This window comes from Vulpes lagopus, chromosome 7, assembly GCF_018345385.1.
Source record: "Vulpes lagopus strain Blue_001 chromosome 7, ASM1834538v1, whole genome shotgun sequence".
Classification (NCBI taxonomy): Eukaryota; Metazoa; Chordata; class Mammalia; order Carnivora; family Canidae; genus Vulpes; species Vulpes lagopus.
In genome coordinates, this window is record NC_054830.1 from 49754517 (window position 1) to 49767882 (window position 13366).

Here is a 13366-nt window from a genome sequence, read left to right on the forward strand (position 1 = left end):
CGGAAGGAACGGAGGGCTCCTCCGCCTCGCCTTGTCCTAATATGGTGCCCAACCTGAGGCCGGGCCGCACCACTGCCCGACTATGGGGAACGACGAGAGGAGGGCCAGAGCCGCAAGCCAGAGCTGCGTGGATAACGGCTTGAGCTCCCGCATCGATTCGAAAGTTCCGCAGTCTAAAGATGTGAAGACGGTCCTAGCGGGGAGACCTGCCAAGGACCGGGGGCCCCCAGGCTCCCCCCTCCCCGCTCGGGCATAGTGGTCCCGTCCGGAAGTCCGGGCGCAGACCGAGGCTGCGCCCCTCGCGGAAGGGCAGGCGTCGCGGGCTGGCCACTTCCGCACTTCCGCTTTCCGGCCCAGCCAGCGCCCGCGATGGTGAGCGAGCCGGGCCCCGCGCCAGGGACCCCCGCTGTTTTGCCTCAAAAGCTGTGGGTCTGGGGGCGATGCGGCTTTGCAGCGGAGAGCCCCGGGGCCGAGGGCCGCTGCGGGGTGTGGGGGCATGATGAGGCTGGGAGAGAGGGCGGGGCGGGAGCCCAAGTGGGGAAGGGGCGAGCGGGGGGCGCCCTGGGAGGACGCAGGCCTTGCAGGTTCGTGGTTGGTCTTTCGGGCCAGGTGGGGAACTGTGAGGCGTCGACAGGACGCCGGGAGGGGGGCCTGGGAGGTCGGCGGGAGAGCCTCGAAGGCACTCAGTAGGCTTCCTCGCCCGTAGTAGGGCCGGCGTAGCAAGGGCGCCTCACCCAGGTAGAGCTTTGCTAAATACACTGCCCTGCCCTCTCCTGCCCGCTTGACCCCACCGTTTTCCAAAGGAAGCGTCTCCACTTCCTTATCCCACTCTCCTGCTTCCCTGCCTTACTTCTGCTCCACGGAAGGATTATGCCGCCACCACCCAGACCTCTTCCTGGTTAGAATTCCACCGTGTTAACCTTAACCATAGTCCGTGAGCTCTGTCCTGGGGATCCCTCCCTTCCTGGAAATCCTCGCAGCTGATACATGTCGGTCTTCCTGGGAGTTGAGGCTTTGGTTCCCCACCCTCCTCCTCACATTTTCCCTAGTGGTGCCTGTCCATTCCCGGCTTCGATGACCTTGTGTATTCTGGTGGTTCATGAGTCTGCCTTCCTAGCTCTCTTGTAGGGTTTGCCTGGATATCTTGAGGACACCTTCAGATCACACCTTCAGATCGAAAATCATTTTCTCTCAACCAGCTTTCCCCATGTTGCTTATCCTGGATTTGTGGCATCTTACCTCAGCTAGCAGCCTGGATTTTCTTTTCTTTTATTTCTTTTCTTTCTTTTCTTTCCTTTCCTTTCCTTTCCTTTCCTTTCCTTTCCTTCTTTCCTTTCCTTTCTTTTCTTTCTCTAATGGAGGCCATACCTCTTGGATTTTTTTTTAAGTCAACTGTATTGAGGTATTACATGAGAATGCATTTTTTTCCCCAAAGGGCAGGTGTCATGGGGCTTGCCACCTAAAAGTCACCCTTTTTAAGTTTATCATCTGTGAGTTTTGACAAACAATCCTGTAACCACTACTACAGTCAGATTAACCATCTCAAAAAGCTCCCTTTAGTCCCTCTGTTAATCAGTTGTCTCTCCCCATTCCAGGCAACTACTGATTTTTTTTTTTTCCTTCTATAGTTTTGCCTTTTCTGTATTGTCATATAAATGGAAGTCTTCAGTATGTAGATCTTTTGATGTGGCTTTTTTTTTAAATTAAGTTTATTTTTTAATAATTTCTGCACTCATGGGGGGGGGCTTGAACCAACAACCCTGAGATTGAGAGTCACAGACTCATTAGACTGAACCAACCAGTGTGGCTTCTTAATTAACCATAATGCATTTGAGATTCATCCATGTTGCATGTGTCGCTACTCCTTTTTCTTGCTGAATAGGACTTCATCATATGAGTGAGCTACAGTTTATTGAAAGGTGTTTTTTTATTCCATTATCCTCTACATTTATGACAGTCCAGCTCTTGTGATACCCTTTGCTTGTCTTCACCACTGTCCCGGGCTCTCCTCACCCTTCCTTGAATAATCCTCTCTGCCTTTTGTCTCACTTCCCTCCAGTCCATTTTCTGCAGAACCACCATGCAACTGGTGAAGCCAGATAACTTCCTCCTCAGAAAGCCCCAACAATTCCTTACTACTTTAAAAGAAAAGCTAAAGTCAGCAGCCTGGCATTTGAGATTACCCATGAATCTCTAGGCTACCATTGCAGCATCATCTACTCAATCTAAAATGTTTTCTGTATGCAGCAACACTGTGCTCATCACTACTTCTGGAACTCCTAATATTTTTTTTTGCAGTATTCTAACCTTGCTTATGGTATTCCACATGATACTGTATAGAAAAGGAGTAAGACTTTGCATATGTTAGATACTGAGCTAGGTGCAGGGTATGTTGATTTGAATAAAGAGACATGGTCTGTTAAGCATGAATCTTGCAGTCTAGTGAAAAAGAAATCACTGTACTGAAATACGAAGGATGTATTGTAAATTGTAATAAATGCTATGAAGGAGGAAGTCAAGAAAGGCCTCTCTGAGGAAGGAAGGGGCCTTCCCTGAATACACCAAGGTCTAAGGGATGACTTAAGTCAAGAAAGGAAAGAAAGGCCTGTATAGATGAATCAGCATGTGGAAAGCCTTCAGATGAGAAAGAATGTAGATAATACAAGGAACTGAAGATAAGCCAGTGTAGGTAGGAGCTGGTCTGTCTACTGGGAATATCCTTAGTCTACTTTTTCTTATTGTAAAATCCTCCTAATCTTATTTTCATCTTTATTTCCAAACCAATTTCTTCTGGAAATGTAATTTGTAAGTTTGATTATGTCCCGTTTCATTATCCTTTATATCATATGGTTTTTTTGTTCTCTACCCAGTTGAGCTATTTGGGGGTAGAGATGATCTTTAAAATCTTGACATTTAAATCAGTCCCTTGACATTTAAGTCAGCACACAGACTTATACATTATTGGCTCAAATACAGATTGAGGATAGTCATTCACCTGTATGCCTCTAGACCAGAATTTCTCAACCTCAGCATTATTTGGGGTTGAATAATTCCTTTATTTTTATTAATTTATTGTTTTAGGCTTTATTATAGAGAGAGAGCAGGGGAGGGGGCAGAGAGAGGGGGAGAAATTCTCAAAGGGACTCTGCACTGAGCTTGCAGCCTGATGTGGGGCTAGATCCCACAACTCCGAGATCGTGACTCAAGCTGAAATCAAGAGTCAGACATTTGAGCCACCCAGGCACCCCTGAATAATTCTTCTTTGTGCATTGTAGGATGTTTAGCAATATACCGGGCCTTGACTTGATGCCAGTAGCTCTCCCGCCATATGCCAAATCCCGTCAGTGAAAAATGTCCCTACATTGCTGCATGTCTGCTGGCAAGAAAAATGGTCCCCTGTTGAGAGCCACTCTTGACTTAGAATCAAAGGCACCTTGAAGGCCCAGTCCATTTGGTTCACTGTGGTGTCTGAGAGCCAGGTACTCTCAGTACTGCCTGGTTCCCATGTAGCTGGAGGAGAGTTTGCTAAAACAGATTCTGTTTCAGTTGTGGGTTTGCTAAAGTAGATTGTGATTCTCCCTTGGGTTTTTTTCCTACAGACTGCCACTCTCCGCCCCTACCTGAGTGCCGTGCGGGCCACACTGCAGGCTGCCCTCTGCCTGGAGAATTTCTCCTCCCAGGTCGTGGAACGACACAACAAGCCAGAAGTGGAAGTCAGGTAGGGAAGAAAAAGGTCAAGGTGGGGGTGATGAGCTCAGTCCCAGAGATGGGAGTTATCTGGAGTTTGCCATGAATTTCCATTCCAGAGTGGTCAAGCCAACTATAGTTCACATATTTTGTCTTGTTGCCAGATGAGCAGTGGTTCCCAATTTGCAGTTCAGAAAATAGGGTCAGTGGGTTGGCAGGACAAAACCCAGGGGAGAAGCTCCTCTGGAGCCAAGATTGCTTGACACAAGATCTGGCTTCTCAGAGTAGGACTGTTCAGTAAGAATCTCCTGTGTCATTATTGAACCCAATTTAAGGAGAGAGTGGAGAATTTTGTTTGATGCCGTCTCCATCCTCTTGGAATTTAAAGATCAGGGAATATTTTTTCTCCGACCAACCCGGACTGTCTTATCCCTTACTCTAAATACTTCATATTTCGGGTTATTTTCTCTTACCTAGCTTATGTTTTGTTAAATTATTCTGTTCTCCTTTAAAGTTTAATCTGATACACATATAACTGAGATAAGCAATATTACCACACCATGTTCAAATGATTTGAATTTAAAAATACTGACAAGATGTTAGCATTTGTTGTGTTGCTCTACTTAACATATGTGATTTTCATTGGGCATTTTAATTACCATTACAAATACCTAGAGATTTCAGAGGCATCAAAATGGAAGCTGAGCTGAGAGGGATCTTAATGCTAAATAAGTGAATCATTCTGGATTGATAATTAAAGGAGACCAAACTTTGTTTGATTTTAGCTTATCCTTATCCCTATTGCAGCCTCTTTTCTCATTCCCTAAATGGTATATGGGTTTGCCTGTAGTTATTAAAATAAGAGCTGTCATTTATAAAGCTCCTACCATGTGCCAGGCACTCTTAATAGACAATTGACCCTTTCTGATCTCTCTCAATCCTCACCAGTGAAATAGGAATCAGTCATTTTACAGATGAGGAAATTGAGATTCCAACAGGGTAACTTGTCCAAGGAAAGTAACAGAGGAGGCTGGATTTCAAAACCTTATCGCCCTGACTCCAGAGCCTTGCTCCTTCTGTTGGAGAACACACTCGCTGGCCCCCATCTTGGAGCACCCCTACTTGTGAGTCTCCTATTCCTTGGACTCTGTGGTCTCAGATAGAGATTCCAGGGCCTGCTGTGGGTCTCTCTGAGCATTCTGTTCCTCTGTAGTACAGATGCCTCTGTGACATTGTATTTTCAGGAGTAGCAAAGAGCTCCTCTTACAACCTGTGACCATCAGCAGGAATGAGAAGGAAAAAGTTTTGATTGAGGGCTCCATCAACTCTGTCCGGGTCAGCATTGCTGTGAAACAGGTGAGCTCATTACTGAGCCCTTGCCTCCTCAGGAGGTCAGGGATCCCCATCTGAGAGATCGTCATGCCAGATTCAAGGTGCAAGGAAACCCAGGCTCCATTTCCTTGACTATACCCAGGGAATGGTTCTCCAGATTCAGCAGGTCAGTAGAGACAGCAACCATATCTTCTAGGCTTGCTTTAGATTAGAAGTGTGGAAAAGTTGCAGCTAAGACCATGGCCAGTTTGGTGTCAGGTCAAAGAATCATTTATAAGGAAGGCAGAATAAGTCCAGTTTAGAAAAATAAATAATAGGGCAGCCCAGGTGGCTCAGCGGTTTAGCACTGCCTTAAGCCCAGGGCGTGATTCTGGAGACCTGGGATCAAGTCCCACGTCGGGCTCCCTGCATGGAGCCTCCTTCTCCCTCTGCCTGTGTCTCTGACTCTCTATCTGCTTATCAAATAAATAAATAAAATCTATAAGAAAAAAAAATAAATAATATCAGTATCAATTTAATAGCCATTAACTTTGAAATAGAGATTTAGCCAAAGTGTAATATCTTCTCTTTTCTTTTCTTTTTTTTTCTTTTCTTTTCTTTCTTTTCTTTCTTTTTCTTTCTTTCTTTCTTTCTTTCTTTCTTTCTTTCTTTCTTTCTTTCTTTCTTTCTTTCTTTCTTTCTTTCTATTTTGTTTATTTGAGAGAGCAGAGCAAGGGAGAGCACATGGGTGGAGAGGAAGGGCGGAGGGAGAGGGACAAGCAGACACCCTGATGTGGAGCTCAGTCTCAGGACCCTGCAATTATGATCTGGGCCAAAGGCAGATGCTCAACTACTGAGCCACCCAGGCATCCCAGAAAATGGATTTTCTTAAATTGACTCTTCTTTTACTTAAATTTGTTTGAAAAAGAAACTGTGCCATAATGGAAAAACGGTATCACTTGTTACCTAGGGAGAACTCTTAAAAAAAATAAATTCAGTGAAAGAAAATAAAGCTGTTACTTAGACTGGGTTCTGTTGCCTATAGAAAGCTCTATCCTTAGGGTCTGCTCTGTTAAAAAAGGAGATTAACAAGTGTTGGGAGGTGTTAAGGGCATACCTGCCAGCACCCAGCTGCAAAATCCTTTCATTAGAACTAGTAAGAGTCCAGGCAGCCTGGGTGGCTCAGCAGTTTAGCACCGCCGTCAGCGCAGGGCGTGATCCTGGAGACCCAGGATTGAGTCCTGCATCGGGCCTGCCTCTCTCTCTCTCTCGTCTCTCATGAATAAATAAATAAAATATTTAAAAAACAACAACTAGTAAGAGTTCATCAAGGAAAAACTTTGGGGGGATCCCTGGGTGGCGCAGCGGTTTGGCGCCTGCCTTTGGCCCAGGGCGCGATCCTGGAGACCCGGGATCGAATCCCACTTCGGGCTCCTGGTGCATGGAGCCTGCTTCTCCCTCTGCCTGTGTCTCTGCCTCTCTCTCTCTCTCTCTCTCTCTCTCTCTCTCTATCATAAAAATAAATAAAAATTTAAAAAAAAAAAAAAGGAAAAACTTTGAGGATTATTTAATATTCATTGTTATTGAAGTGAAAACCACCTAAGTTTATCTCTGAGAACTTCAGATGATATATATATATATATATATATATATATATATATATATATCATAGACTTTGGGAAATACAACACTAGTGAAATGGGAAAGGGAGAGGCTGCTTTCAGTGTAGGTATGGCTTCTGCAAGGAGCAGATAAAAGACTCGGGTTTGCCAGAACTACCGCTCTGGAATGGGTGAAAATGAAATTGTGGTAATGCCCTATTGAATTGAAGAGGCTCTCAACTGCCGACATTCAGTTGGCAGTCACCTGCCCCATGATTCAGGTAGTCATTGCTCCTGATGCCAAACCTCACTACCTGCAGCGAGTCTGGGGGAAATTGAGGTCAGAAGACCAGGCTACAGGTTTCTGTCGGCCTGTATTGTCAGATTTAGGGAGCCCTGTTTATTTTTCTCTCTCACTAGGCTGATGAGATCGAGAAGATTTTATGCCACAAGTTCATGCGCTTCATGATGATGCGAGCAGAGAACTTCTTTATCCTTCGAAGGAAGCCAGTGGAGGTGAGACCATGTGATCCACATGTTCATAATACCCAAGATTCTTCCACCAAGTCTACTGTCATTGCCCTGGGATTGTTGGTAGAACCAGGATTGCTGCTCTTCCAGCTGTAGGTCACCCACTGTCTGAGAGTTGGCCTTTGTTTCGGCCAGAGTGAGAATAAGGAGCATCAGAAGCTTAGGAGAGGTTGCGTCTGCCTCAACCATGGAAAAGGCAAAAAATACAGGATGCGTTGCTCATCTTTTCAGAGCCTACAGTCTAATGGCAGAAAAGACACAATGAATCAAATCCTTTCTAAGTTTTGTCACCAACTAAATTGTTATCTTTCAGGGCCACAGTTGACATTGGCTTAGTTGATGCCTGGCTTTGTTCTTGAGTCCTCTCCACAGACTCCTTGCCAGATCAACTTCAGATATTCCCAGTGACTGAGAAACTGTCATGCAGAGCAACATGTTCCATCAGACGTACTGGCCAAACTTGTCCTCATCCTGAACTAAAAATCTCTTTTCTTCCTAAATCTAGTCTCCGGGGCCACCCAGAACAAATAAGAGTGCTCTTCCACACATTACCTAATCCCATCCTCCTCCCACAGTGTCTCTTCTCCCTGTTTCATTAGAGTCTTCTGTAACAAGATTTCAACTCTCCCATGACTCCTTTGGAATGCAACTGTTTTATCACAGGTAGTTTTCCAGAGATGCCTGACACAAAATTCTCACCTGGGTCAGTTATTTGGACCCCGCATAGACACCCTAGCAGAACAGGCAGGCTGCTGCCTGAAGGTCATGAGACTTGGGAGAGGATCACAGCCAGCAGGAAGCATGTAGCTGAGTGACCCGAGAGGACATGGCCAACTAAGTGCCGTGGGATGCTAATTCTCTCCTGTTTCTTCTCTTTCTCCTGTCTACTGTCTTACTTCCCCAGGGATATGACATCAGTTTTCTGATCACCAACTTCCACACAGAGCAGATGTACAAACACAAGTTGGTGGACTTTGTAATCCACTTTATGGAGGAGATTGACAAGGAAATCAGTGAGATGAAGTTGTCGGTCAATGCTCGTGCCCGCATCGTGGCTGAGGAATTCCTCAAGAATGTAAGTGGGGGCCTTCCTGGTGTCCCTCCAGAGGTGAGAGGAGCTGTGGGTTGAGAACTTAGCGTCTGGTGGTAAGGGAGTGTCTGTAGTTTGGATATTTCTTGAGGCCTTTGAGACCTCCTGGTGTGTGGCACATCAGCCCAGTGCTATCTGGCTGGAGGACCTGGGGTTCATCTTTGGGACCTGCAGGGCCTCTTCATTTGAGTGCCTTGAGGACACCTCTCTTAGTCTCTCATGGGAACTTAGACGCTCCTGTCTATATCTCAAAATGTACACAGTCCTTCCCTACATCTAGCTCAAACCCCTGGCGAGGCAAGTTAAATATGTGGGAATTTTCCAAGAATATAGGACAGTTAACCAGTGTAATTCTACTTTTCAAATAGACTTAAGTCTTATTTCAGTGTCTGTTTCTTAGGCTTAAGGTCATGCTGTTTTTGACCTGTTTTCCATTACTTTCATGGCCTCAGTACTCCAGATTCCTCTTCAGTTGTTTGTCTTTCCAACTGAAAGGACTGCAGCCCTCTGAAGAGGAGGAACTGTTTACACCAATGAGCTGATGACACAGTTGTTCTTATTTAGATATCCGGGACATGCTTTGTTTTTTTTTTCTCCCTCTTCTAAACAGTCTTTGGTTTGTTGACATGTTCTGCTCAGAGTTAACTCTGATCCCTAGGTGGTAGATTTAGTGTTTACTCCTACCAGTGCATACAGATCCACCCAGAAGGAGTTCAGATTCCTAAAAATGGAAATTACGCCTTCTTCCCCTGGGCTTTAATTATATTGAGGGCGGCCAGTGTACAAAGTAGCTGTGCTGTGCACGCAGGATAGCATGCTTGTTCAGATCACACAGGCTGTGCAGTCATACCACCTGTGTGTGTGTCCAGCTTTGCTGCCCACTTGGGCATGTTATTGAATCTCTGGCGAAGCCTTGGTTTCCTCAGCTGTGAAATGAGACGATTAATACGTACCTTTCGGTATGGCTGAACATTAAATGATACATATACAGAGCAGATCACCTGGTACATAGTAAGCTTTCTAGGTATTTTTTTTTTTTTAATTTTTTTATTTATTTATGATAGTCACAGAGAGAGAGAGGCAGAGACACAGGCAGAGGGAGAAGCGGGCTCCATGCACCGGGAGCCCGATGTGGGATTCGATCCCGGGTCTCGAGGATCGCGCCCTGGTCCAAAGGCAGGCGCCAAACCGCTGCGCCACCCAGGGATCCCGCTTTCTAGGTATTGTAGCACCAAAGTTTTATGGCCACAGCAGTAGGAAACTTCTATATTTAACTGCAAAGGAAAATAGTGTTTTGTTTTGTTTTTAAGATTTAAAAAAATTAAAAAAAAAAAAAAGATTTAAAAAAATTTATTCATGAAAGGCACAGAAAGAGGCAGAGGCATAGGCAGAGAGGGACCCTGATGGGGGACTCGATCCCAGGATCACGACCTGAGCCAAAGGCAGAAGTTCAACCACTGAGCCACCCAGGTGTCCCAGGAAAATAGTTCTTAATTTAATTTTTGGCTGGTTCATTCACCAGTCATTTAATTATGGTAACTGCATTTCTATAATTACACAGCTAAGCACATTTATATATCTCATTTAATCCCTGAGACAATCTTTGATCGTGTTATCCCTATTTTATGGATGAGTGAACTGGGCCCTACCCAAGGGCCCTCAGCCAGTAAGAGGAGGAGAGGAGGAACTGGGACTTAGATTTTGGTTTTCAGATTCACAGATCAAGATAGTACCATGGCATTTGGCATTGGTCACATGTTCAGGTGCGTGCGGGGGGTCAGGCAGGTAATATATGTGAGTGAAGTGGGTTCTTGGGGATCTGGCAAGCATATGCCACATCTGAAGAAGATTACTACAACAGAGCTCCCACGTGTTACAGTTTCACCTTCTGCTATTCAAAAAAATCCCCAAATCTGGATTTGTGACATCTCCCATATTTCCAAGGTTGGAAATTTAAAAAAAGAAAACTTTGTGGGCCAGACAGCACCCGTTATTGGGCTGGGTACAGCGTGTGGGCTGTTGGTTCACAGTCTCTGATCTATAAAATGTCCTGGGGATATTCTGAGCACCATGGGGGGGATACTTGAGGGCAGAAAATATTTCAAGGGCCTGTTATGGTTGGAGAACCACACAGAGCTTGACACAAAGTACCAGATTCTGGGTCCTTCTGCTCTTGGTCCCCTAGTCCCCAAGCCCTTGCAGGTGAGCGCGACCCCCCCCCACATCTCTAAAGAAGGCAGCCTCAGTTCAGGCACCACACTACTGACAGCTTTATAGCAGCCTCCACGATACGGTTAAAGGGAGCTGTGGGAAGGCCTACCTCACCCTTAATTTTTCTGTCTTGTCTATTGCTAGGTTTAAGGCTAGTGTCCTGAACGTCATTGCTGAATGCTGGCTGAATTAGAAAGTGGGCGCCCACAAGGTGTGCTGCGACCCAACCCTATCCCTCAGAAATCTGAGCACAGTGGTAGCTCTCAGATCAGCCTACCTCCCCAGAGCAGGCCTGCTAGGATACACCAATAACCGGTATTCACTGCCTCTTGGTTCTTTTGACAGTTTTAAACCATCTGGCTGGATCTCAAGGCCTTCCCCTCCAGACTCCCCTGTGTCTCTGCAAAGGCATCCTGGAGTTATTCCCCAGAGTGGCAGCAACGATGACAGCAGCAGCAGAGGCGGGGAGCTGGGTTGGGGTGGGTGTTAGATATGGGAGGTGGGTGGTATGCTTGCTAGCTGGGCAACAGAGCGGCAGTGAACCTGCCCCAAGGCCACACGTGCCTGGTCAGGCTGGCTTCTGATGTTCAGTCCCCTGGGCTGGGACAGATTTTTTTTAACGTCTTGAAACTTAAATTCTGTGCTTGTAGGAGACTGTAACCTTTTTGTCTTTTTTTTTTTTTTTTTTTTTTTACACGAAACAACTTCCACCTCCAGTGGCTGTGACTGGTCCCAGTGATTGTACCATATTGGTCGCTGTGGGTCTGGGCGGGCCTGGAGCCAGAAGGCGACTATTGTGTCCCCCCCCCACCCTGCCCCCAAACCCCAAGTCTGGGGAGAGGGAGGGAAGGAGGAAGGTTTCAGACTCCAGTTCTTTCCCTTGCCCTCTTACTCCTGAGCCTCCTTGGGCCCAGTAGAAGTTGTTGGGACTCTCTGCCAGCTTCCTGAGCTCTTCCTGAAGATGGCCATCCAGCACTGGTTGGGGACAAGGGCTGAACTGATGGCCACCAGCCATGCCTAGGAGCTGGGCCCTGAAAGCCAGGCACCTCTGGCCGCAGGGGCCACTCTGTGCCCTCCCAGCTGAAAGGGGCCACTCTTTTCGCCTTGTCTGTCAGTGCAGTGCCTGTGCAAGAAGTGGAGGGGTGAGTCCTCCAGAGCTTCCTGAGCTGGGGTTCTTCACCTGCTCTGGCTCCTCTGCTCCAACGCTCGCTGTACCTTTTCTTATTTTGGTGGATCCTGCCTCCTCCCTTGATTAAAGTCTCTTTTTGCCCCTTTGGGGCTGCATGAGGTCTGTGCACTGTGTATATGAAAGGACGGGTGCGGTGGGGCTCTTTCTTCCCAAGACCATGTAGTTGGTACTTGGGTGTGGGTGTCCCCGTCACAGGTAGTCTCCTGATTGGTTTCTGACGTTAACTGTGCCAAAGGCCCTGACCCAGAGACTCCCATTACAGTCCAAGCACCATTCATTTCTGAAATTGCTCTCTACCTATATGGAGCTTTGGTCCTTTTCACATAATGAGCTCATTTGGTCTAAAAGTAACCTCTGAGAAATAACAATTCTATATCCTGGCTAAGGAAACTGGTTCCTTGAGAGGAAGAAGCGTGCACCAAATCTGGCTAGTGAGCAAGAAGGTAGATTTCTAAGACTTCTGCCTCTGTAATCACTAGCCACAGGTGGGTATTTAAATTATTAAAATTTTAAGAAGCTTAAAATTCACTTCCTCAGTCCCACCAGAGACATTTCAGGTGCTCAGTAACTACAAATGACTAACTCCTATCATGTCAGAGTACATATGTAGAGCATTTCCATCATTGGAGAAAGTTCTGTTGGACAGCACTAGACTTTGGTGACTCCTTGAAGTTAAAAAAACACTCGTGCTTGAGTCCTGACTCTCAAGGCTGAATTAGCGTGAATTCCTTATATTCTGTGCTTCGGTTTCTTAATCTATCAAGTGGAGATAACAGGCAGATACAGTACCTGCCATATTACTGTATTAATAAACAACAGCTGATTTTTCCACCAGCACAGTATCCAAACATCATTTTCATTGCACTAGGCACGGGGTTGGGAGGGTAGCCTTCTCCCTGTCTTGGAGGGACTTTGCAGGGGGTGGGTAGTGAAAGTTGGGTGTTTCAGTAGGTGCACTGAAGTCTTTCATATTCACACAATCTGTGGTGGTCTGTGGAGGGTGTATTTATGGAATGGATGTCAGGGAAAGTTTCAGAAGGGTTTGCCTTTGAGCTGATCCTTCAAAAGGTTCTTCAGATCACCAAAGAAGGGATCCCTGGGTGGTGCAGCGGTTTGGCGCTGGCCTTTGGCCCAGGGCGCGATCCTGGAGACCCCGGATCAAATCCCACATCAGGCTCCCAGTGCATGAAGCCTGCCTTCTCCCTCTGCCTGTGTCTCTGCCTCTCTCTCTCTCTCTCTCTCTCTCTCATAAATAAATAAAAATTAAAAAAAAAAATCACCAAAGAAGTCTCTTGAGGTGGACAAGGTAATGTTAAAGAGAGAAGGGGTTGGGAGGTGGCAACTTGGACAGCTATCATTCCCTTTATGACATTACCTCTGTGACCTCCCCCTCCTGCCTTTCAGAAATAGGGGTGCCCTCTGGGGCACATGGCTATGTCCTAGCTTTTGCAGTGAATGTTAAAGGTGCTCCCGGTGAAGCTGGGTGTTCAAAAAGAGTATGGCAGCCACTCGCTCAACCCTCACAGGACGGCATTGCCTAGGTGAGCCAGCCTGTTTGTCAGAGATCCGTCTCCCAGGACCCAGAGCCCCTAAAACTAGATTTGCAGACTGATGAGAGAACAGACTGGATGGTTGCCATTTAGCCTGCCCTTTTCCAGGGACATGCCTTTTGGGAAGCTGTCTCCAATCAAGTGGGGGGAGGGTGCGGATCTCAGGTTAAGATTGGCTGGTAGTGACGTGTTGAGT

The 13366-nt window shown here is 46.4% G+C and overlaps 1 protein-coding gene across 1 annotated transcript; it reads left to right on the top strand.

The window, feature by feature from the left end:
- Positions 1–27: 27 nt before the first annotated feature.
- ARPC4 (actin related protein 2/3 complex subunit 4) lies at positions 28–11718 on the top strand. The gene is made up of 6 exons (XM_041760932.1): positions 28–372; positions 3600–3718; positions 4932–5043; positions 7020–7115; positions 8035–8205; positions 10777–11718. Exons 1-6 carry the CDS (start codon positions 370–372, stop codon positions 10780–10782), a joined length of 507 nt encoding a protein of 168 aa, XP_041616866.1. The 5' UTR covers positions 28–369; the 3' UTR covers positions 10783–11718.
- Positions 11719–13366: the final 1648 nt, after the last annotated feature.